General features: G+C 38.5%; 1 protein-coding gene across 11 annotated transcripts in view; it reads right to left on the bottom strand.

Moving 5' to 3' along the window:
• Positions 1–26,809, bottom strand: part of SYNE2 (spectrin repeat containing nuclear envelope protein 2) — a 330,781-nt gene that overhangs the window by 214,032 nt on the left and 89,940 nt on the right. For all 11 annotated transcript variants that reach the window (XM_004738910.3, XM_004738907.3, XM_045070315.1 and 8 more), the window contains exons 8-18: positions 24,242–24,438; positions 18,172–18,272; positions 16,320–16,421; positions 13,903–14,040; positions 7,137–7,301; positions 6,416–6,528; positions 5,257–5,419; positions 3,822–3,900; positions 3,365–3,552; positions 1,230–1,394; positions 190–339 (exon numbers count right to left, since the gene is read on the bottom strand). In XM_004738910.3, coding sequence (XP_004738967.1) covers positions 190–339; positions 1,230–1,394; positions 3,365–3,552; positions 3,822–3,900; positions 5,257–5,419; positions 6,416–6,528; positions 7,137–7,301; positions 13,903–14,040; positions 16,320–16,421; positions 18,172–18,272; positions 24,242–24,438 — 1,561 coding nt within the window. The remainder of the gene's footprint in view (positions 1–189; positions 340–1,229; positions 1,395–3,364; positions 3,553–3,821; positions 3,901–5,256; positions 5,420–6,415; positions 6,529–7,136; positions 7,302–13,902; positions 14,041–16,319; positions 16,422–18,171; positions 18,273–24,241; positions 24,439–26,809) is intronic.

Genomic DNA, 26,809 nt, shown 5'->3' with positions numbered 1-26,809 from the left:
TTGGGGCACCTGAGTGGCTCTGTCGGTTAAGCATCCAACTCTTGATTTCAGTGCAGGTCTTGATCTCAGGGTCATGAGGTCAAGCCCTGCTCTGGGCTCCATGCATGGAGCCTACTTAAAAAAACTTTTTTTTAAATTGCCAAGTTATTTCTATATACAAATGAAATATATAAAATATGACTATTTTACCTTTATATTCTGATTATGATTTTCAGGAAGTTCTATTGACATATCTCTTGAAAAATCAACAGTTGGTTTTCCTTCTTTAGGTAGCTGAGCATTTTCGCAATTTTCAAAATCGGGCTGATCCTGTTTTTTTATAAGTGGAAGGTTCATCTCCTATAAAAAATGTCACAAAATTTAAAGCCCATATTTTTCACGTGAAGTTATATTATTACCAACCATAAATGGACATAATATATTCAATGTATTTCTGGGATTTATCACTTAATAACAGTGTTATAAAGAATGAGTATTTCCCCAAAAAACCTGTCTTGAATTACTAAGAAACAATAATTTAATAATTTAAATTCAAAAATTATTAATTAAAGGTCTACTTTTATAAGGCACTATGCTAACTATAAAGCTATATAAAGCTTGGCGTATGTTCTCAAGAAACTTGAAATCGGTAGGCAAAAATGCTTATGTTATTCTATTAATAGTAAATGAATTTCAACTAGAAAGCAATATATTACTTTTCCACACAAAAACCTGCACATAAACGTTCACAGCAACATTATTAGTAATAGTCAAAAAGGTGGAAAGAAGCCAGTGCGCATGAACTGATCAATGCATAAGTAAAATGTTGGGTACCCATACAATAGATTATTATTTGCCATAAAAAGAAATGGAAGTACTGATACATGCTACAACACAGATGAACCTTGAAAACATTATGCTATGTGAAAAAAGGCAAGAAACACAAGACCAAATATTACATGATCCCATCTGAGGGAAATATCCAGAAAAGGCAAATCTACTGAGACATAAAGTGGATTAGTGGCTGCTGAGGAGACTGGGAGAAGGTGGGAAGTGACGACTAAAGGGTACAGAGCTTCCTTAGGAGGTGACAAAAATGTTCAAAAATGTGCGATGGTGATGGCCACACAACTCTGAATATACTCAACACGTTTAGTTACACCCTTCAAATGAGTGACCTGTATGGCATGGGAGTTAGAGCTCAATGAAACTGTTACGAAAAAAACAAAAACAAAACCAAAAAAACTTACAAGCTGAGTTTTGGTAATAAATTTTCTCCATCTTTTATTCAGCCTTCTCAGTTCTTTAGAAATAGATGATCCAACTACATCATTACTGACTTGAATCAGGAAATTTCCCACTTCGTTTAAAGTAGTATGTTCTAGATTCCATTGGGATAGTGTCTCAAAGGGCACCTACACAACACAGAAGCAACACATTTTAATGACATTAATACTTGTCTTTCCATTATCCAGAAGAGATCTTTACTAAGGTTGATTCTAAGCAAAAGCGAATGTGAGGTTCTTAGGGATTCTGAGCCTTCCCTTCCCTGTTGGACTAGCTCTTCATTCCTGATCACTAATTGGGAGACACCAGCTTTCTGTCATCACTTCTGGTCCTAAACTTTTAGGAAGCAACTGATGTTCTTTCTTTCTTTTCTTTTTTTTTTTTTTAAGATTGTATGTATGTATGTATTTATTTATTTATTTGCGCGTGCACGGGAGAGGGAGAGAGAGAGAGAGAGAGAGAAACAGCACGCATGCGCGCGGACAGGGAGAGGGAGAAGCAGACTCCCTGCTGATCAGGGAGCCCCATGTGGGACTCCATCCTGGGATCCCTGGATCATGACCTGAGCCAAAGGCAGACACTTAACCAACTGAAATACCCAGGCACCCCTGATGTTCTATCTTTCTTAAGTGGTTAATGAACTTGGAGCAAAGGTTCTCAAGCATTTATCAGTTCATGGTCCCCTAAATGTCTCAGTAATTTTTTGATAGAGTCCCTAGGCCAGATTTATCTTACAGGTCTTATTTTCAAGTAGGTGGGTCCAAACCACTTAGTAGTTATGTGCTGCATGGTGTCCAACAGACTGATGGTGTGTTTCCTTCAAACATTAAATTATCGTGAAAGTCCTCTTTGGCAGCTCAGGACACCTCAGCACAGAGTTTGGAAACTGCAAGGCTTCATGTGTTGCTTTTCTCAGTTATGTGAATTTTCATAAAAGATCTTTAATGGATGGAGGTAGAGAGTATAATGCTAAGCAAAGTCAGTCAGTCAGAGAAAGACAAATACCATATGATTATACTCATGTGTGGAATTTAAGAAACTACGCTAAGGGAGAAAGAGAGAGAGAGAGAGAGAGAGAGGTGGGAGGAACCAAGAAACAGACTCTTAACTATAGAGAACAAAGTGATGGCCACTAGAGGGAAGGTAATTGGGGGGATGGGAGAAATAGGTGAGGAAGATTAAGGAGTAAATTTGTCCTTATGAGCACTGGGTGCCGCGCCCAAGTGTTGAATCACTACATTGTACAAATGAAATTAATATTACACAGTATGTTAACCGACTAAAATTAAATTAAAACTTTTTAAAAAATCTTTAAACACATGAGTGTTGAAAGTCAAAGATTCAGATTTGTAGTATCACTACAGGAGACAGGGAGAATGACTCACTAACCGCTCAAATATTTTTCCTGCATTCCTACACTATCCCAAATTTTACTTTCATATAAACAGTCCATTTCAGCTGGGTAACTTTAGTTTCTATTTGGAAAATGTTTAACCTGTCTATATCTATTTGCAACAGGGAAAAACAAATGAAAGAAACACTACCTCAGAGAATAATCATAAAACAGATTATTACATGACTAGCAAATGAAAAGAATAATGAATGACACTGAAATTTCTTCCATGCCTCTCCACATAAGTCTAAGGTATTTTCATTTTCTTCCTCTAGAAACTCAGAGATTTTAGAGCTGAAATGTATTCAACCAAATGGAAAAATAAAACTTCATAAAATATCAACTTTAGTTAAATGTATCTATAAGCTATCAAATACTCCAAGTCTTCTAATTTCTTTCCAAAGAACTTAGCAATATATCTTTCAAAAACTACACTGTATGTGTGTGTGCGTGTGCGTGTGTGTATGTGTGTTTAACACCTATAATGAGGAGAAAACTTCCTTTTGACAATTATATTAGAAAGAAACTAAACTCTTTCCAATACCTTAAAGAATTTTTCCAAGAGTCATGTTTACTTTCCCTGGCCTCTCATTTTTGGATTGAAAATGAGGATCTCCAAACAAAATGGAAGAAAAAAAAAAAAGAAAGTAAAAAAGTAAGTAAAAAGAAAGTAAAAAAAAGAAAGTACCATTAGACCGAAAATACCTCTTTAATCTGTTCCTTCTTTGTCTCCTCAAAACAAGCCTTGAGTAAGCGAAGTTTTTCCATATAAGTAGCCCAACATGTCAGAACTTTTTGTAGAGTGGATTTCACATTATATATATATTTTTTATACATACAAACATTATATTCCACCATGGTATATTCTTCACTAATATCCTGATATTCTCCAGCTATAATGTTAACAAAACAAGAAAGTAATCTCAGAAAACAGTTTATTATTAATAAAAATCATACTCTTAAGAAAAATACTTGTATATTAATTGACAGTGTTGAAATAAATATATACTCGATAATATTAAAAGTGAATGCAAGGGTTTTCAAAAAAAAAACAATACGTAAAACCAATTCCTAAAACATGAAGGTATAAAGTAAGCAAAACAGATAAAATGCTATTTTTAAGTGATGGTCATTCCATCAAAAAGTAACTATACAGCTTTACCTAAATTCTTATGGATTTCTTCACATTTCTGAAAGGAAGTTTCAAGTTGAGCTAGGAATTCTTTTTCTTCGATAAATTTCTGGGAGGGAAAGGAAAAAAAATACATTGACAGTTTTTTTACTATTTAAAATGTGCCATGATATCCAGATAGAGACATAAATATTGATGAAACACGTAGGCACCAAAATTTCTTTAAGGCCTAAATACTGTATATTTGGGTAGAAGAGAAGAGCAGGTCATGAAGAAAGACAGTTAAGACCTAAGAAATAGAAGTAGGAGCATGAACACTAGGCAGGTATAAGACCTGACAAACTTTATCTTACTGTAGTGATACAGTTCTAGAGTGGTTTTCCTCCTGCAGGAAAAGACAAGTGAAGTACAGAATTTTCAAAAATCTCCTGTTTCATGTATTTATTAATATTACATAATTTATATCAGTTTCTCTTATTTTGCACATTTAATAACCAATAATTTTGATTAGACATATTATATTATGCTATAAATAGTTACCACCTGTCACATAAAAACATTTGAGACACTGATATTAGTCAAATTATGTGTCCTATGCAAGCAAACTCTGCTATGGAAAAATGCAGAGTTAACTAAAAACTCCTATTTATTGTGCACTTATTAGGCTCCAATGGTATGATTACTTAAATGGAAAAATGAGAAATCAAAGAAAGCAGAAGAAAGAAAGATATTCAAAACCTAGTCTAATTTAGAATGATGCCTCCTATTCGGGAATGTATAGTGTTTAAATCATCCACTGTAAATACATCTCTCTTCAACATCTTTTTCAATTTTTGCACTGCAAAATACAACCTTGGATTTTTCCAAGATTTTGGGGTCTCATTCCACAAAGAAGGGAACAGAAAGAATGGTAAGTCCTAATTGTAGAAATTTCTAGGATGCTTTTAATTTACAAATGAACATATATATATTTAAGTCATTGCAACACTTTCTCCCTATAAATTGCAAGAGCCAAACCCCCTCTCCAAGAAAAGCCTCAAGACAAAATACACTGTCTTTCCCACTCTTAGAATTTGAAAGGCTAAGACAAAATGTTCTAAGAAAAAAACTAATTTTTGAATGAAACCATGAATCTGAGTGGGAAAAAAATATTAAACAAGTGAAAGTTGGAACTGTTAACGGAAATAATGTTGAAACATCTTCCAACTATTATGTTAAGTAGCCTGGCTAACTGACTCTCCCCTGGTAAGGTAAATAATGCTGTTTTCTCTTTCTTCTTCCTCCCACTGTCTGTTTATGTGACTATCTATACTTCTGCTCTCCAGGCAATTTTAAGTTAATGAAAGCTACCAAGAAAACTCATCTCAAAACCTGAAAAGGTGAAGGGAAACTGTGCCAAGGAAAAATGCAAACCCAGCTCCCAGACATGGAGAATACTGTCTACAACACAAAATAAAAAGCTTACATGCCAGTCTTCCAGCAACAATTCCACAGATTCTTTGTTCCCATATTTGATGTTCCAAACATCCAACTTTAATTTCACTTCATCTAGCAAACCAAGAACTGAGCACTTATAGTAATGAAATTCTAGACGTGGAATGAATTTTTTCCCCGAAATGTTGTTGATTCTGGAAAATATTGCAGGTTTTAGAGTTTAACTTAGTATTATTCCCCAAATGCGAGATAATCTGTTTGGCATTTCTAAAAATATTGGGTCTTTGGCTTTTTATTTTAAACACATGGAACTCAGATGTATCCTCAAATCTTTTTTTTTTTAAAGTAAGCTCTACTATGCCCAATATGGAGCTTGAACTCGGGACCCTGAGATCAGAAGTCACATGCTCTACCAACCAGGGCAGTCAGGTGCCCCAACTCTTTTCTCTTAAAACAAAACAAAACAAACAAACAGAAAAACCCAAAGTAAAACAAACATTGTGGCTAAATAGAAAACAAGTCCTCCTGAGATTAAAAGAAAAATCTAACAGAACATTTTCTGAACAAATGATTCCCCTATTTAAAAAATCCTACAATAAATGTTAATCTCCAAAATATTCTACCCAGTTTGTAAACTTTTCTATAACTGAACGCAATGATAATTTCAACACTTACGTATTCAAACAGCTTTCATATTAAGGCTAACGCCCTCTCGTTATCATTCTAGTGAATTACTTATGAATGATGAGAAAAGAGGAGCAGAGGTGGACAACCATAAGTTGGATAATCTGTTTATCCTACTTGGGAGTTTACAGAGGGCTTTCAAATACAACCTCCCATTTCACCCAGTATCCCTGTGAGACATGAACCGGGCGATGATTGTCTTTCTGTTTTTACAAATGAGGCTATACCCTCAGAAAGACAGTAATGTCATCAAAACTCAGATACAGAGCTCAGTTCCTGACTCCACATCCAGAACTTTGCCCATCGCCATCATCTGCTGAGAGAGGAAGCATGGTTAGCATGATACAATGTTACTTTCACCCAGAACCTGAAGGTACATTCATCAAGATTTCAAGAATACTTGTCAGAAAGTATCGAAAAATGTGTTATTTTCTGGTCCCTGCGGCCTCCTATTAGCGCTCAAACAGGAATGGTCTCAGCAGTGGTGAAGGGAAAGTGTTACAAACCGTCTTTTCATTTCCTCCAGTTTCTTAGATGGTACCGGTGGCAAATGTTGTTCATCTCCATTTTCGAATGTCAGAAGAGTATTGGAATGACAATCACATTTGTCCATCAGACTCTGGAAAGAAATTCAGCATGACATGAACCAGACTTCTTGCCACATGTTGTAACTGGGGGTTTGTTCATCTCATTTGCTCTGGGCATGTCTCCCCCCCCCCAAAATCATAAAGCCGTTACTTTTTTTTTAACTAAAACTTTGCAAATGAGTATTTTCATCCCAAGTGCTTTAAACTGGAACATTTTACAGATGGGCAGACTATAGATTCTTTGGTAAAAGCATTATCAAAATCTTTAGTTTTTGGATTTCTTTTCCATTCCTTTGTGGGTTCACATGCTATAAACATCACATATCAAACTCCTTCGGGCCATTTTGCTGAGAACTCAATCTCCCACATTTTAGACCAGTCTCTTCCCTCCTTTTTGGCCAGGCTTTTCAATTGCTTTAGAACTGACTAGACTGTACCTTATTGTTTCCAGCTTGAATTAGCAGAATGCCCATGAAGAAAGTGAAGGTATCTATGGCTCCCCAAAATCCCCAAGAGAATCGTTCTGAACCATCCTCAAATACCCACTTATTTCCTTCCCTTCTCCCTAGGACACAGTCTTCCTCAAGAACAGTCTCTAACAAAACACAGATTTTTCCACGTTTCTTTTTTATATTCCAACCTTGATTAAAGTAATTTTCTCTTGTATTAGAGCCTTGGCTGCACAGTAATCCTGGGAAGCCGGCAAATCTTCATCTATAAGCTCCTCTACCTTCTGGAGCCAGGCTTCAATTTGACATAGCGGTGAGGGCAAGGCACGATTCAGCTCTGTTTCCCACATATTAATCTGAAAAAACAAAAATCTGTGCTTCAGCCAACGTTCTTCTAAAGTTTACTTCTTTGGGGATACCTGGGTGGCTCCAGTCAGTTGAGCAACCGACTCTTGGTTTTGACTCTGGTCTGAGGGTGGTGAGATCGAGCCCTACCACAGGCTCCACAGTCAGTGGGGCAGTCTGCTTGGGATTCTCTCCCTCATCCTCTACATCTCCCCCTCCCTCACTCACACATCCTCTCTCTCTCAAATAAATAAATAAAGCTCTTGCTTCCTCAGCCTTCCCACCACTCCGTGCACACAGAGGAGTCACACAAACGCCAACTACTTATTTCTCCAAACACTGACGGCACTCCCAAGGTGTTGAGTCTTGCTGTCCCTTCCACCTGGATCTTTTCCCCACTAAGGACCCTCAGAACTCACTCCCGAATTGATTGACTGGTTTGCTCATTCATTCATTCACTCACTCATTCATTCTGCAAACATTTATTAATAATCTATGTTGCTAATAACTGATAGAGCTATAAAAATCTTCCAGAAAGGAGAAGGGGCATGTGGTGGTTGCACACCATAGAGTACATACAGCAATTAGACACAAATTACATGTACATTGGAACAGTGGAGCATTTTAAATATACGTGCTCAAAAATTTAAGAAGCAGAAATAACATATAACATCGATTTACGTAATTTACAAATATATGAGCATACAAATATAATATGTATTTTGAGAGAACATACAGAACAAAAAGATACACCTTAAGCACATCACAAGAGTGGCCTAGGGAGAAAGGGAAATGGAAGGAGGGCCTGGGTCTAGACGGAAACACAAATTAAACAAGTAAATAAAAGTAAGAGTAGGGCCTTGCCCAAATCCATGTGCCAAGAAGGGGAGAGTAAGTAACACAACACTCAATATCTAAGGGTCAATCAGATAAATATAAAAAACAGAAAAACAAAAAAACTACAAGTCTTGCCTGAAGCACATAGTGGGGGGAGCAAAGTACATGATTACAGTTAACTGTGGTCAGCGATGTAACAGAGCCAAACATAGGGGCCCAGGGAAGACCCTGGAAGAAACTGATTATGATACAGCGAATTCTTTTTGTTTCTTTTTCTTTTTCTTTTTTAATTATTTTTTTGTCTTTCAAATTTTTATTTAAATTCCAGTTCGTTAATATTCTGTGTAATATCAGCTTCAGGTGGAGACTTCAGTGATTCATTATTTAACATACAACCCCCACTGCTCATCTCAAGTGCCCTCCTTAATCCCCATTAGCCATCTAACCCACCTCCCCTCCAGCAAACCTGTTTGTTCTCCATAGTTAAGAGTCTGTTTCCCAGTTTGTTTCCACGCCCCCACCCCGCCCCCCCACCACAGTCATCTGTTTTGTTTCCTAAACTCCAGAGACAAAGGAAACAAAAGGAAAAATGAACTAATGGGACTTAATCAAGATAAAAAAGCTTCTATACAGTAAAGGAAACAATCAACAAAAATAAGCAGTGACCTTCAGAATGTGAGAAGACATTTGCAAATGACATATCTGATATAGGGTTAGTATCCAAAAGATATGAAGAATTTATCAAACTCAACATACAAAAAACCAAAAATCCAGTTAAAAAATGGGCAGAAGACATGAATAGACATTTTTCCAAAGAAGACATCCAGATGGCTAACAGACACATGAAAAGATGCTCAACATCAGGGAAATGCAAATCAAAACTACAATGAGATATCACCTCACACCAGTCAGAGAGGAAAAAAATAAAACAAGATGAAACTAGAGAGGGAGATAAACCATAAGAGACTCTTAATCATAGGAAACAAAACTGAGAGTTGTTGGAGGGGAGAGTCATGAAGGGATGGGGAAACTGGGTGAGGGACACTGGGGAGGGAACATGATGTAATCAGCACCGGGTGTTGTATCCAATCGATGAATCACTGACCTCTACCTCTGCAAGTAACAACATCGTATATATGAATTAATTGAATTTAAATAAAAAAATTTTTAAGACTGTGGTTTTTTATTGGAACTCACACAGCTCTATTCTGTTTTTTTATGGCATTCTCATTCCAAAGACACCTACTGCCATGAAGATCAAGCACAATTTAAAATGCGTTTCATTCAAATGACTTTCCCTAATGAAAGTGTGAGTTTTAAAAAAAGAAAAAGAAAGCATGAGTTTTAAATCTGTATTTCTCTTTCCATTATAGTTCTACTGAATGAATTGCCACAATTCTTAAACTGATTTTAAATAGAGGAAAGAAAAAGCAAAATTACACTTTTAAAAGAATAGGGTTATCTGATTCATCACTAACTGACTGAAAAATATTTATCAGGTACCACTGTATGCAGGGCAAATATCAAAAAGAAACATATAAGCAATACTCAAGTATAAAGATATTAAACGAGCAAAAAGCTAGGGTTCTTAAAGGCAGTCAAATGGAACTATTCATAAACTAGAAGCATTAAATATAGTTCTCACATTGTTTACTCTTTTTTTTAGGTTTATTGAGGTATAATTGACAAAACTGTAAGATATTTAAAGTGTTGATCATGGTGATTTGATACACATATACTTCGTGGAAGGATTCCCACTATCTAGTAAATTAACACATCTAATCACTTCAGGTATTTATCTCTTTTTTTGGTGAAAACATTTAAATTCAACTCTTTTAGTAAATTTTAATGATTTAATACAGTATTAACCAAGTACAGCCATTGTGTGACCTTACTCAACTTACAGCTGGAAGTTTGTACCCTTTTACCAACTTCTATTCCCTCTATGCTCCAATCCTCACAACTTTTCTCCTTGCTGTTTCTGATTTGACTCCATTTTTAAAGATTCCACATGTAAAGAATATCATGTCGTATGTTGTTTTACTTTCGTTGCTTGTAAGTTTATCTTCTCAAACATAGGGTAAAAGGCAACTCTACAATCTTAAATCATTAAGTGTATGTGATTAAGCCTCCAGTTGGAAAAGAATGAAAAAATTTTTCATTATTATGAAATTTTAATATGTTCTTTCATTATACCCAAATTATTTGTGTGTTTGCCAAAATAAGTCAGAAATTTGCTACATGACTGGGTTAAAGAGAAGCTAAGAACAACAGCTCTAGTTCAACTGATGATCTTTTCACACCTAAAAGAAAGCTGTATACATTCTGGTTGGAATAGAACGTGTTCTTTCTGCCTGGGAGCTGTTCTCTGTGTAATGGTACTCTGTGTACAGAAATGGTTCTCTGTATACAGAAGAGGAAAAGTAAAAGATGATATTTACCTTTTATTTCTCTTCCTTCTCACTTACCACAGAAAAAAACTGGCTCCACACTTTCTTAAGTTTGGAAATTACTTTTGCATTTGGATGGAAATTTGTATCTGGTCAGCCTTGATCTTGTCAGGTCAAAATAACATAATATTGCTATTTTGCCTAGCTGGCTTAAAATGAAACCATTCACTGTGATGCTTTGAGTTAACTGTGTGCTCAAACAACTGAGCCAGAAACTGTCTAAATGGTATTGACTTTTATACACCTGATGGCTTCAAAGTTAGTATGTCTCCTTTGCCACACCAAGACAATGAGCTCTATTATATCCAACTAAGGAATGGATTTTCAAGCTATTATCAATTTGCGGCAGTTACTCATGCAAAAATAGTTTTTTTAGTGTTTTTTTCATTATTCTGGGCACTTTTTCCAAATCATACTCAATAAAATCATGCCAGGTCTTTGCCACCTGGAACATCATTAACTCTACAGACAGTATCTTCTTCCTCTCCCATTTTGTTGAGTATTTGTAACCGAGAGATACTGCCCTTTGCAAAGGGTCAGTTTCAAAGCTGGGCAATAGCCCTGCCCCTTAATGGGAAGGTTTCCAGAGCTTTGTCAGTTCTCCCAAATTAGGTACTTGGAGAGGGTGGCTCTTTTAAGCTAACCTGACTATTTAACAACCTTCCTAAATGATGTGAAATATGTATTCTGAAAACAGGCTAGCAACTCCTGACAGCCACGAGGCTTGAGCAGATATCAAAAAACTTTCCCAGGGCCAAAGAGTATTTTTGACTTGCTGACCATAAAATCTCTGTTGCAACTCTGTAAATTCACCAAAAATCATTTAATTTATCCATTTAAAATGAATGAACTGTATGGTATGTAAATTATACCTCAATAAAGATGTTTAAAAAAAAAAAAGAATGAAGGTGGGCACGTGGGTGGCTCAGTAGGTTAGGCATCCAACTCTTGATTTTGGCACAGGTCATGATTTCAGGATCAGGAGATCAAGCCCCACATCCAGCTCCCCACTCAGCAGGGAGTCTCCCTGAGATTCTCTCTCCAACTCCCTCTGCCCCTCACCCTGTGCCCTCTCTTTCTCTCTCTCTAAAGTAAAAAATAAACCTTAAAAAAAAAAGAATATAAGCAAAATAAAGACATTCAGAAATAAAAGAAAACTAAGAGAATTTGTTCCCCCAGACCTGCATTATAAGGTAAGTTAAAGTTTTTTCAGGCTGAAGGGAAATGAGTTCAAATGGGAACTCGGACCTCTAGAAAGGAATGAAGAACACTGGAAATGATAAACATCTAGATAAATATAAGAGACATTTTTTTTCTCTTAGTTTGTTTAAAATGTATGGCTATTTTTAGCAAAAATTTATAACATGATTTTGGGGGCTTTAAAACATGTTTGTGGCATATATATATTTATATATAAAGAAGGTAGAGCATAAAGAATGACAAATAAATAAATCAATTTAATTGTAAGATTTCTACAGAAGAAAGTTATCTACCTATGATGACTTAAAAGTTGTATAAGTAGACTATAAGAAAATTTTTTAAAGATTTTATTTATTTATTGAGAGAGAGAGAGAGAATACAGAGAGAGGGAAAAGCAGAACCCCTACCCCCGCCACTGAGCAGGGAGCCCATTGTGGGTATCAATCCCAGGACCCTGAGATCATGAACAGAGCTGAAAGCAAACTTAACTGACTAAACCACTCAGACACTCCATAGACTGTAAAAATTTTTAAATGTTTATTGTAATCTCACTAGAAATCTGATACAAAGCAGTAGAGCTAAAAAGCCAATAGATACATTAAAATGAAATTCTAAAAATTATTAAGATAAAGCAAGGCAGGAAAAGAATAAAGATATAAAAACAGAGGGAATTAACAGAAAAAATGAGTAAAATGGTATACCCAAATTGAATCATATCAATAATTCCATTAAATATTAACTAACGAAGTTCTCCAACTAAAAGGTAGAGATTATCATAAGGGATAAGAAAGCAAGATCCAACCATACGCTGCCCATAAGAGATGCATTTTAAGTATAAAGACTCAAATAGATTGAAAACAAATGAAGGAAAAATATGTATCACACAGTCAGCGTAAGACTGGAATGATCATACTGATATTAGATTAAGTGGACATAAAAAAAGAAAAGTATTACCAGAGATAAACAAAAATGTTTCACACTAATAAAAGTGGCAATTCATCAGGGAGACATAACAACCATAAACATACACAACTAACAAAGTTTTAAAATACATGAAGCAAAATCGGACAGCAGCAACAGAATGATTCTATAGATTTAATAGCCCTCTCTCAGCAATTGATAGAACTAAGCACAATGTCATTCAAGACATAGATAATCTGACACTATCAACCACCTTATCTTAACTGATATCTGTTGAATGCTATGTCAAGGGCACCTGGTGGCTCAGTGGATTGGGCATCTGCCTTCAGCTTAGGTCATTCTGGGTGTCCTGGGATCGAGCCCCACTCAGGCTCCCTGCTCGGCAGGGGAGTCTGCTTCTCCCTCTCCCTCTGCCGTTCCCCCTGCTCATTCTCTCTCACTCTCTCAAATAAATAAAAATGGAAAAGCAAAAAAAAAAAAAAAAAAGAAAAAGCAAGCAAGCAAGCTGTATCAAATAACCACAGAATACACCAACACGCACTACTTATGGGCACCGGGTGGGTCAGGCCATTAAGTGCTTGCCTTTGGCTCAGGTCATGATCCTAGGGTCCCGGGATGAGTTCAGCGTTGGGTTCCCTGCTTTTCCTTCTCCAGCCTGCTCCTGCTCTCTCTCACTATCTCTGTCTCTTTCTCTCTGTCTCTAATAAATAAATCAATCTTTAAAACGAACAAACAAACAAAAATGCACTTCATCCTGGGTCATAACATAAATCCCAATCAACTGCAAACAACTGAAATCACACAGATATATTCAGACACACATACACGTTCATCTTCACACATTCTCTCTAGGCTTGTCCCTGACCCCCTTCAAGCATCTGTTAATAGTGATACAGGATACTGGTCCTTGGTAGAGATGAGGCTGCAGGTCAATCAGATTATATAGATAATCTACTGGGCCAAACCAATCACTGAGGACAAATATAAAAACTTTGAATAAGCGGTTTCTCTAAGCAGTATGCTATAAATTTCTATTAAATCTTAATCACCCCTCAAATGAGGCTATGGAGAAAATAAAAGAACACTCTCCCAAAGTTCTAATGTAGCATCCACTCTTTCACAGAATTTCTAATGGAAGGCTAAAGTAATCATCCAACAAAGCTGCCTCACGAAAATGCTCCTCCAATCAGTATAACACAGTAACCTGGTAGGTGAGGCCGTCCCAGGCTTCTCTCAACTGTAACTGATCTTCATCCAGCTCATCCAGATTCCTTTTTACTGGCAGGATATCCAAAAAGGGCTTTTTCTCTTCATTGAATGACTCCAAAAAGGACAGCAGACTCTACAATCGGAAGAATATTTTAAAGACAGAAATTTTTTATCAATTTCTGAAATGTAATCTGCTATTTTAAGGTCTGTAACTGTAGGTCACATTTAAATGGATCCTCTCACTGCTCTGGTGTCTTTCATCAGTGCAACCCGATCACCTGAGTGCTGTCACAGTAACGAAAGGTCCCAGCTTGTGTCTGGTGTCAGTACTGCTGGATTTCTACTGGAAGTGGTTGGCTAGGTCACCCAGCTCAACAGGATGACTCCTGAGGCCATATGGAGAATGTGAGTTGGTATGTCCTCCCCAAACATGGATTCACGACAAAATAAGGATGAGTGGAAGAGAAAACTATACAGCAGCAGCGATCACGTGTCAACATGTCTCTGATTAACTGCATGTAAGCCAGTGCTGCCCAAGTCAAAGGACCTTAGAAAATACTCTGTCCCTGCCTGCAAAAATTTAATAAATAAAGCTGTCCTTGGTTCAGATTTGTGCGAAATGTTAGTGCTGAAGAGTCATCAACTCCAGAAATAGTATTTCAAACATTATTCATCATAATTGGCAGCATTTTAAGTTGGCGTGCCTGGCTAGCTCAGTTGGGAGAGTATGCCACTCTTGATCTTGATCTTGGGGTCATGAGTTCGAGACCCATGTTTGGAGTAGAGCTTACTTTTAAAAACAAACAAACAAACAAATAAATAAAAAAGATTAAGTTTTACGAGCCAACCAAGAGATAATTATTGTAATTCTGATTATGAATAACTTCATACAGCCTTTTATTTAAGAAACTTGCATCTGTGGTACATTACTAAATCAACGACATTATGTGAGAGCAACGTACTTCCAGGGGACGCTTAGCACCTCGTCAGTAAAAAACATCAGGCCAAGGGTGCCTGAGTGGCTCAGTTGGTTAAGCATTTGCCTTTGGCTTAGGTCATGATCCCCAGGCTCTGGGATCAAGCCCCCAAAGTTGGGCTCCGTGGTCAGCAGGGAGTCTACTTGTCTCTCTCCCTCTGCCTCTGCCCCTCCCCGTGCTTGTGCTAGCTTTCTCTCTCCCTAATAAATAAATAAAATCTTAAAAAAAAAAAAAAACCACATCAGGCCAGAACAAAGATAGGAGCACAGAGGCTGAAGCAGCTCAGATGAAAGGAATATGAGAGCATCATGTCCCTTTCTTCCCTGATGCCTCTAAACCCACAAGGATGCTGTCGCCAGCAAGTTGCACCCCCCGATCCATGGCAGGATCGGAAAAGCTGGCTTCATCTGACTCCCTCAGACAGGGAAGCCAAGCTCAGAGGGCCTCTCATTCGTACGAGTCTGTCTGCTTTATTCAGGATGGAGGACTGGTGGGGGGCAGAGCTGCAGAGTCGGGAGGTTCTGAGGAACAGAGCGGAAGAATCCTCACCTGGGCTCCTACTAGTCTCTTTCAAGATGGTACTGGGAAAAACCGCCTAACCTGGAGAAGCCCAGGACGCAAAGAGAGCCAGGCTTCCAAGCCAGACTTCACTCAAATCCCACCTCTGCCTCTCAGTAGCTATGTGACCTCAGACACGTCGCTTGATGCCTCTAAGACTTGTCTTCATCTGTAAAACTGGAAGAGCAATCCCACACTCAGAGTAAAATGCTGATCAGCAAGGCGCCTGGTATAGAGCGCTTGTTCAAATGCGGGGACAATTAACAGGCGTCATTTTTCCTCAAAGGACACCCTGACTGAGGCCCTGTCTTGTGATAATTCGGGGCTGGCTTCACTTCTGATTTCCTGATCTTTTTTCATTCAGTCCCGACTGGGGACTGGCAGACTTACTGCAAGAGGGAAGATTGTACATGTCCTAGGTTTGAGGGTCCAATGGCATCTGTGGCGACACTTGACTCTGCCTAAGCAACGTGCAAAGCAGCCGCGAGCAGTACCTGAGCGGGTGTGGCTCTCTTCCAGGAACACTGGATCGCAAAACCCCCGTGATGGGACCCACAAAAACAGTTTGCCACACCCTGCTCTAAAAGCTTGCTGTTCAAAGGACCCACACGACCAGGCATCAGCACCTTGCTGGAAAGGTAGAGACCCAGGCCCCACGCCGGAACTACTCCGTTAGAATCCACACTCGATTTAACAAGACTGTGCAGGTCATTCACACGCACGTCAGAGTTTGAGAGGCATTGTCTCAGAACTCGATGCTAAAACTCAAAGTCTGGTTAGTGTTTAAATAATTACCCTGAAGAGGTTTTTTCCAAAAACATTCTACTCTTCCTTAACAGTAAGCTACAAATAAATTGCTGTTTAAAGTCATACTTACTTCATACTTTTTAGAGTAGGTCTCATTTTCTGAGTCCTTTAGGGCTTTCTGTAGTTTTTTCTCTTGTAGAGTTAACCAGATGACAGCATCTTTCATCTTGCCCTAAAATTCACACACACACATTTAAAAAACTACCCTGAATAGACTTGAAGATTTTTTTTAATCATAAAATTAACAACTTCAAACATCAGTGAAATAATGCAATCATTACACACCAGTGACTCACGGTGGCAAAGAAGAATTTTGCTTGTGCACATAACACCTTGAATTTTTTTAAATGGATTGAAACTAGCACCTGAATATAACGTGCTAAAGAGACAGGGCAAGCAAGCCCTTATTTATTTATTCATTCATTCATTCATTCATTCATTATTTTTGGCTTATCCATTTTCATTATTCCTCAATTTTAGAGAACATTATTCTAAATTACTCATTTATAGTAGGCCTTTCAAAACACTGCTTCCCAATACACCTAAATACAGGTTAATTCAAGCACTATTTACACCCAAATACATGGACATCAAAAATATCTTGAGCATTTTAAAGACCCTAAAAATAACGCTGCCAACGGTTTGGGTTCGGCTGTCCTGTGAATGTGAGCAACAACTATTTTTTCTTAGACTCTCTCTGGTCTACATTTGAAAGCAAAATTTACTGCCAGAGGATAAAGCCAAGGACGTTACATCTTATTTCCATTCTCCTTTAACCTTCATTTAAGCTTCTCTTTCTATTAAGCAGGAGTGTTTTTGATATACTTTTGCATCTGATTTCATGGACAGCTGAATTTTTCACGTTATTTTTTAATAAGAAAGTTAATTAGAAAAGAGTAGCTCCCCAGCAGGTCAGAAATAAGTGAACTGAATTATACGCCTGCATCCCAGCTTGAGTTTCTGTTCCAGAGTCAGCAACAATCTGGCAGTGGGGCCTCAAATGTAACAGTTGGAAAAACACAGGCCTCAATTTGTCACATAAAATGTGACAATACGACTGCATGTAAACACGTCTGAGGAAGTAGTTTAAATAAAGATTAAAATAATATTCAAAACCACTTTAAATTCACAGCACTCATTTACCTCCACAGCGACAGAATAAATGTTTATTTGCATCTCACTGATTTTTATGAAATTTGCACCCAAAACATTTTGCGAACCTAGCTGGAAGTCAAAGGAAAAAAATGCAATAATCAAATGGCGAGCTGAGAGTGATTCAAGCACACCTCAACAGACAACAATGAAGAGTAGAACACACTGCTTCCGTTTTTCATAAATTACACAATCCCAGTTCTATGTAGTCAAAGAACAGGTAAAATGGAAATGTGCTAAAATAGCTTGCCATGATGGTTGCACAACTATGTAAATATACCAAAACCCACTGAATTGTAAACTTTAAATGGTTTAATTTTATGGCATGTGAATTATATCCCAAAAAAACTGTTAAAATTCAAACAGACAAAAATTAGAATTTTTTAAAAGCCTGCTAAACTTAATTTGTCTTCTAGAGTACCTATGTAAAAGTTATTTTAGATAATTCAGCAAAGTTTCATTAGTTACCACTTTTACCTTAAAATTTTTATTAAAACAGGCAACACTAATCCACAGTGAAAGAAATTAGAATACTGGTTGCCCAGGGTGGGGGGTACGGATGAGGAAGAGGCACAGTGGAACATTCTAGGTAGCAGAAATGTGTTACATCATGACTGCTGCATGGTTAACACGGGTGTAGGTATTTGTAAAAACTCACAGAACTGCACTTTTAAGTTCTACATGCAAATTATACCTTAATTTTAAAAATTAAGCCACTAGTAGGGTACAACAAAAACGCGGTTGAGTCATACTTCTAAGGAAGGATGTACCTGAGCTTTATCTCTAGTCTCTGCTGCATCCTTCGAATACCGCAGAAATTGAGCCACGTAGGTCATGATGGACTTTTCGTCAGGATTAACAACATCCACATCTGGAAGAGATGCCACACTGTTTATCAGCTATAACTGTGACTTACTGTAATTCCTACACAAAACAGGCTAGACCATAAGACAGTCTTGAAATGAACCGAAGGAGTTAAGCAGCCATGCAGTCTGGTCAGCGGCCCTTGCTCCAAGTCTGTGCAGTGGCTCAGAGCTTAGATCCAGAGTCAAACAAGGCTGAGTTGAATCTTGCCAATAGTATGTGCACAGCCTCAATTTCCACCTTGCATGCTGTCTGGTTAAGGGCAAGAGTAGTCAGGGAGGGCAGAAAGGAGAAAATACAGCCTTCCTCCTTCCAGAGACACGATACGGAAACTCCTCCAGGAGAGGAAAAGGAACATACAGCAACTGGAATCCATTCCCATCACTTGGGTCTCAGCAAGTGTGCAGTAAAGCATTTCCAAAAGCATATGTTGGGATCCCTGGGGTGGCTCAGTTGTTTAAGCGTCTGCCTTTGGCTCAGGTCATGATCCCAGGGTCCTGGGATTGAGTCTTGTGTCGGACTCCTTGCTCAGCAGGCAGCCTGCTTCTCCCTCTCTCTTTCCCTCTCCCTGTCACTTCCCCTGCTTGTGCACTGTCTCTGACGAACAAAAGCGTATGTTGTACAGCAGACTTACTCAAGACATCCACAAGATTTTATTTGTTCATTTGTGGAACAAATACATTTACTGAGAGCCTTTTCTCGGCCAGTCCTTGTGGTACATTAACAAAGTCCATGGTGAGATAAATCAGACAATGCTGAGTTAAACAAAGTAAAAATATTATAAATCCCTTAAATGCAGAACTTCTCCAGATATCTAATAAATCAGATAGATCACAAAATCACAAGAAAGTGATCAATACACTACAGTCAGAATGAGCACATAATTTGGGGATGTCTTTCAGTATATTGTCCAAACAACCAGGAGGATATTGAAAAAAAAAGCTTCAGTGTTTATTTATTAAATCAGTTAAAATAAGTTAATCAAATATTTATAGAGCACTCACAAATGTGAGCTCACAAGCAAGATAGGTAACGCTGAGTTCTCGCCCTGGGGGGCCATATGTTTCATCACTGTATTCATTCAACAAGGGGATGCTAGACACTTTGAGTACATGTCAGATGCTTTAAGACATTATCTGCCCTCACTGGAGCTTACTGTTAGGAGAAAAACAAACAGCAAACAAATATAAGACACCATGGATGCTTTAGCAAATGTGTTTACTGGGCTCCATGACAGTTCTAATAGGCTGAGGGAGAACATGAATCTAATCCACACAAATAATAAAATTCAAGATAGTAAACATACAAAAGGTATCAATAACAAGGTGTGAATGGAGTTTCAATAAGGAAGCATCCCTAAGAACTGAGTCACTCTTTAACTGAAAAAATATATAAGTAGAAAAGTAAAGGTATGGGACATCTGGGTGCCTCAGTCGGTTATGCATCTGCCTTGGGCCTAGGTCATGCTCCCAGGGTCCTGGGATCAAGTCCCGCATCCAGCTCCTGGCTTAGCAGGGAGCCTGCTTCTCCCTCTGCCTGCTGCTCCCCCTGCTTGTGCGCGCTCTCTCTCTCTCTCTTTCACAAATAAAATCTTTTTTTTACAAAGTATATCAAGAGATACCTGAAATAATTAGACTGACTTCACTACATGTTTCTTTTTCAAAACTTTATTGTATATGAAGCTATGCATTGTGATTAAATGTCTTAACCATCAAAAGATAACTCTCTCATTTAAATATGACAACAGTATTTGGTTTGCGTAAATAATCACGATGTACTTCACATTTCAAGTTATTATTTAAGCCACTTAAAATGAATAATAGGCAATCATTTATAAGTACAAATTTGCCCTTTTTTATATTGTCTATTACATTATTTGTCTAGTTATTTTCACATACTGAACTAGAGAAAATATTTTATACTAATAAAGATAGAGAATCACAGTAGGAGAAAAGCATGAAAGAAAGAAAGGGAAGGAAGAAAAGGAAGGAAGGAAGGAACAAAGTAATCAGAAAAGGGGATAGAACAAAATATAAGGAAAAACAAGGACAAAAGGTAATGAAAAGCCAAAAAGTAAAGAGAAAAGACAATGAAAGGAAGAAAAGGAAAGAAAGAAAAACAACAAGGAGAGGAAAGTTAACAAGAAGAATTAATAACAAGCTGAAACTAATATAATGACAAACCTAACATAAAAATTTGGAATCATCAGGCTAACTGTTAACTTAGAAGTATCACCTAATTCAGTGAGGTCCAAGAAGGCTAAGAACCAATTACAACACGCACAGTTCACTCCAAGTAGCTACTAGATCTTAGCCTTCTCAGGCCATTCTCCAACCAGCAGTTGGCTGGAGAGAGGGCTGATCCCGAGCCTGATGCATCCTAAAGGCCTGAAAATAAGGATGGGCTCAAAACAACAAAGAAACACCACAAGGGTGGGGTATGTCAAAGGAGCACAGGAGCTAGCTGAGAGAGCTCCCAGGGGCTAAAAAACATTGAGCTTAAAAAATCTTTCTTAATTTGAGAAATAAAGTAATATTGGATTACAACCCAAAGTATAAAATAAAATGTCCATAAGCCCATACTGATATAAATCAATGGCTGGATAAATGAATAAATGCAGGAGAGAACAGACATAGTTCAGGCAAAAGAACTGTAAATAATTTATGTAGGTAAGGGAGGCTGAGGTACTCTCCTCCGTGTAGGCTATGTAGCGTGACTTCCCTCCAAAGCGGACAACACAGGAAGAGGGAAACAAAAACTAGCTTCACAAGGAAGAAAGCTGACAACCACTACCTCAGCCAGGTCATCAAGGTGAATATCACCAGTGTTACAATGCTGACGGCATGTTCCTCTCATATGCTGTGGTAAGAATGGTACTTTACCTCTGGGGTCTTCCTCCAAAGAACCCATAACCCCAGTCTAAAATGAGAAAAGACGTAACACAAATTCCAGGAAAGGGGGTACTCTATGATAGACAGGACCAGGAATCCCCAAAACTGTCAGGCCATCAAAACAAAATGCTCTAAGAAACTGTCATGGTCAACAGCAGCCCAAAAAGCCAAGAAAACTAAATGTAAGGTAGAATACTGGATGGAATCCTGAAAAGAAAAAGAGCATCAGGGAAAAACTAAAGAAATGTGAATAAAGCATAAACATATATCAACGTTGATTCATTAGTAACAAATGTAATGCACTAATATGTCAACAATAGGGAAAAACTCCATGGGAACTTACTAAATCTGCTTCCCAATTTCTCTGTAAACCTAAAACTGTTCTAAAACATAAAGTCTGTTAAAACAAAAGGAATGGGGCGCCTGGGTGGCTCAGTGGGTTAAGCCGCTGCCTTCGGCTCAGGTCATGATCTCAAGGTCCTGGGATCGAGTCCCGCATCGGGCTCTCTGCTCAGCAGGGAGCCTGCTTCCCTTCCTCTCTCTCTCTCTGCCTGCCTCTCCGTCTACTTGTGATTTCTCTCTGTCAAATAAATAAATAAAATCTTTAAAAAAAAAAAAAAGGAATGATATTCTGATAAATGCTGCACACAGAAAAGCTTTGAAAAGATCATGCTAAGGTAAACAAGCCAGTCACAAAAGACTACATTTAGGAGAAATGTTCAGACTTGGCAAATCTATAGAAAGACAAAGAATTAGTGGTTGCCAGGGCTCTGTGAGTGACTGTGTGTGTGTTAGAGGTTGAGAGAGGTGGGGAGAAATAGGAATGGGTTGCTAATGGGATGGGATTTATTTTTGGAATGAAGCAAAGGTTCTAATACTAATCATGATGATGGTTGCAAAATTTTACCTATATACTAAAAAACTATTGAATTGTACACTTAAATGAGTAAATTGCATGGTATGTAAATCACATCACAATAAAGCTGTATAAAAGCAAAAAAAAGTTAAGTGACAAAGCCACATTCACTTAGTGGTATGTTGGAGCCAGAAGGCTCAACTTGAGAGCAGATTATTAAATTTTCAGCACTTTTATAAGCTGGTTGTTAAACACAGCCAGCATTAAAAATTAAATTGTATAAACGCACAACCAAAAAAATATTTTAGGGGTGCCTGGGTGGTTCAGATGGTTAACTGTTTGCCTTCAACTCAGGTCATGATCCCAGGGTCCTGGGATGAAGCCTCATGTCGGGGCTCAGCGGGGAGCCTGATTCTCCCTCTCCTCCCCTCTTGCTGATGCCCTCTTTCACTATCTCTGTCACTATCTCTCTTTCTCTCAAATAAATAAAATCTTTAAAAAATATATATGTCTATGGGGCACCTGGGTGGCTCAGTCGTTAAGCGTCTGCCTTTGACACAGGTAATGATCCCAGGGTCGTGAGATCAAGCCCCGCATTGGGCTCCCTGTTCCGTGGGAAACCTGCTTCTCCCTCTCCCACTCCCCCTGCTTGTGTTCCCTCTCTCGCTGCGTCTTTCTCTGTCAGATAAATAAAATCTTTTTTTAAAAATGTAAAAAAAAAAGTCTATATATTAAAATAAAGATAATAGATACTCAAAACTCACCACTTCCCAACTATTTTACTACATTTTACTATTACCTATGCTCTTGTGGTTATCTCTACTGTACCTGTGTGACAGAAAAAAATAACGTAACGTTGTGTTAACGTTGCGTATCTTTTCCCTACAGTGACTTCTCACTGGAATCAGCCATGGTGGTAGCATTCAAACCACACACACACACAACACACACACACAGAGACCAGCAAATAAGGGCTTGATTTTTTGTTTTGTTGATTATGAAGAAAGGGATAGAGAAAATGTTAATAATGTAGGTTAAACTTAGAAGTCTGACCCGTTTAGAGCTGTTAAGTTGCACATGGCACAAAAAAAGTGAGGAAATATTCTTCCATGACTAGATTCGACAAAAAACTCATTCATGTTGTTGAAGAACAAATGAAGTTGTGACAGACTTCTCTGCTGTCACACTTACTCGTGACCATAAGGAAATTATCCACCAGCATTCATGTCAGAACTCTGCATGTCCAGCAGCTGTTTCCAGAAGTTGGCTACAGATGGTAGCAGGAATTTGGCGAAAATCAACAAAAGCATTTTGGGGCTACATGCAATTTATAATAAAGTATAGCATATATTTGTTTTATTATTATTGAAACTATGTGCTGTATGTGCTCTGTATTGGTACTATTTGTAATAGACCTGGATGTGTGTGTATATATATATACACACACACTCGTGCACACACACACACATTATTTTGGAGAGCCAGTCACACATTACTTACACCTCTATTACTCTGGTTATAGAGCTGAGACTAGAATTTGTATCTCTTAATCTGTTAGCTCATTTTAATCTTCATTAATCCTACATACCTCTTTTATGACCTTACTAGGACTTTTAATAAGCTTTGGTAAATTAAGAAACAACCCAATCCAAAGTAAAGTCCTTTTCCAAAGAAGTAAACCACTTTAATCTTAATTTCATGAAGTTAACATAATTATATCTTCGAATATAACCAGTATTTAGAATTTTTACAGTCATTGTTCACGGTCGATCTAACACGATGTATCGAACATAATTATGGCAAAGTGGAGTCAGCCATAGAGGGAGAAACAGAAAAGGCAGTTTCTAACCTCATGGAAGTTCAGCTTTACTAAGGGGGAGGGAGTGCAGAGAGGAAATACGTTCGCTCAAAGAACGGATTTACTCGAGAGATTTTAGAACAGAATAAAAGAATCAAGTGAACCCAGTATAGAGCATAATGAAAGAAAATTAAGATGAAAGCTCAAATTATTTCCAGTAACAGCACTCTTTCCTTTCAGCTGTCATGTCATCCCTGCAATTACGGAGGTTAACAAATTGGTAGGAATTCTTAATTTCATGAAATTTAATAGAGTTTCATTTGAACCCTTCAGGACTAAAATACAATGCCGTTTTGTTCATTTATCTGCAGTACCGTTTTCAAGCAAACTTCCCACTGGACATTGTTTTGAAAAGAAAGAAGTTTCTTTACCTTCTGGTTCTAGCATTTTGGGGATTTTAAATTCTCGTTCCGCAATTCTGAAGGCCTCGTTCAGATTGTCTTTGTTGGATCGTTGCTTCACACTCTTCATGTCAATTAGGTCTGGTCGCAAGGCATGAATGACGGCCAAAAAAGCCATCCCATTTCTCCAGCTTGACTTAAAATCTGTCACACTGACAGACTCACACCTATCACCACAGGATAAAAACATGATAAATACTATTTAAAAGAATTTACCAAAGCACATCTACTACATTCAATGGTAATCAAATTTCAGGGAATCAAATAAATCATATAAATCATTCTAGGAAAACATTTTCTTTTAATCTGGTAGTCAGATGAAAGTAACATGCCAAGTTTGATACCACAGGACATCGGTTCTCAAAGTGTGACTCTGGGACAAGCAGCATCAGCATCACCTGGGCTGCAAGGGCTAGAAACACAAATCCTCAGGCCCAACCCCAAATATACCGCATCAAACTCTGGAGGTAGATTGGAGATGTGTCTTTTTTTTTTTTTTTTTTAAGGATTTTATTTATTTACTAGAGAGAGAGAGAGTGAGTGAAAGAGAGAGAATGCAGATGAGTCAGGGGAGGAGCAGAGAAGCAGACTCCCCGCTGAGGAAGGAGCCTGACACGGGACTCGTCCCAGGACCCTGGGATCATGACCTGAACCGAAGGCACACACTTAACTGACTGAGCTACCCAGGTGTCCAAGAGATCTGTGTCTTTGAAAGCCCTCCACAAGACCATACTCACTGAAGTTTAACACTCTCTCTACACTCTCTCTACTCAACAGTCCGTTGGCTCAAGACTGACTTTAGACCCCCGCATGGAGTTATGTTCCTTTCTCCAGAGGAAACAATCTTCTTTCTCATGATAGCAAATTAACTGATAGTCTGCGGCACACCAACGGCCAGCAGTTCACTGAATAGGCCTTGCCACTCCTCTGCTTAAAACCAGTCATGGCAGATGAATAGATCAACAAAATGAGGTATATGTACATAAACAAATATTATTCAGCCCTAAATAGGAAGGACAGCCTGATATATTTTACAACACGGATGAACCCTGAAGATGTTAAGCAGAGTGAAAAAAGTCAGTCACCAAGGGGCAAATCCCATATGACACCATTCATTCATTTAAGGTACCTACAGTAGTGAATTCACAAAGAAAGTAGACCACTGGCTACCAGGAGCTGGGGGAGGGGAGAATGGGGGGAATTTTAAGGTTTACCAGATGAAAAAAGTTCTGGAGACAGTGGTGATGGTTATATAATAACATAAAAGCACTTGGTGCCGCCCAAATGTACACTTAAAAATGATTAAAATGGGGGCGCCTGGGTGGCTCAGTGGGTTAAGCCACTGCCTTCGGCTCAGGTCATGATCTCAGGGTCCTGGGATCGAGTCCCGCATCGGGCTCTCTGCTCAGCAGGGAGCCTGCTTCCTCCTCTCTCTCTCTCTCTCTCTCTCTGCCTGCCTCTCTGCCTACTTGTGATCTCTCTCTGTCAAATAAATAAATAAAATCTTAAAAAAAAAATGATTAAAATGGTAAATTTTATGTAGGTACCTTTTACTTGTCAGAATAACACTTCTCACTCAAGGCCTACCATGATCTGGCCCCTGCCTCTCCCACTCCCCCTCTGAGATCTCACCACCACCCTGGCTTTGTTCCTCTTTCTCAACACCATGCTCCTTGTAATCCTTCTTTGTGGATGCTCTTTTTCCTAGATCTTTATACACCTGAAGCCTTCTCCTTGAGGCCTCAGCTCAAAGGGCTCCTCCTCAGAAAGGCGCTTCATGACCGCCTCAGAGAAAGGCCACCCTCATTGGCCACCCTTGACATTCTCAATCATCCTAAGTCCTTCCTGGCCTTATTTCCAACTGTGGTATTTTATCGATCCATCCGCTACGGGCACAAACCTCTGGAGAGCAACGGCCTTGTCTTTCTTGTCTATCACAGTAGAATCATCCCCAACCAGTGTTTAGCATATAAAGGTGCTTAATATAAATATTTCAAATCCATCACTAATCTGTATTTGATGAGGGATCAGTGTCTTATAAGAGTATAGTTGCGTACAAAGTGTGGGAACTATTCTAGCACAACCATAGTGTCCTTTTTTTTTTTTTTTTAAGATTTTTTGTTGTTGTTGTTAGAGAGAGAGAGATACAGAGCACAAGCACAGGCAGACAGAGTGGCAGGCTAGAGGCAGAGGGAGAAGCAGGCTCCCTGCCGAGCAAGGAGCCCGATGTGGGACTCGATCCCAGGACCCTGGGCCTGAGCCTAAGGCAGCCGCTTAACCAACTGAGCCACCCAGGCGTCCCCCATAGCGTCCTTTAATATCTCATTAAAAAACACAAGGAAATTCAGCAGACGAATTTGAGGTGTGAATCAAATGATTAAAACCACTGGAGAGGGGCCCTGCATGGCTCAGTTAGCAGCTGCCTGTGGCTCAGGTCATGATCTCAGGATCCTGGGTTCAAGCCCCACATGGGGCTGCCTCCCTGATGAGCAGGGACCCTGCTTCTCCCTCTCCTCCCCACTTGTGCTCTCTCCCACT

This window comes from Mustela putorius, unplaced genomic scaffold (assembly GCF_011764305.1).
Source record: "Mustela putorius furo isolate JIRA1106 unplaced genomic scaffold, ASM1176430v1.1 tig00000129_pilon_pilon_pilon, whole genome shotgun sequence".
In the NCBI taxonomy this organism is placed as follows: Eukaryota; Metazoa; Chordata; class Mammalia; order Carnivora; family Mustelidae; genus Mustela; species Mustela putorius.
This window is presented reverse-complemented; position numbering and strand designations above follow the sequence as displayed.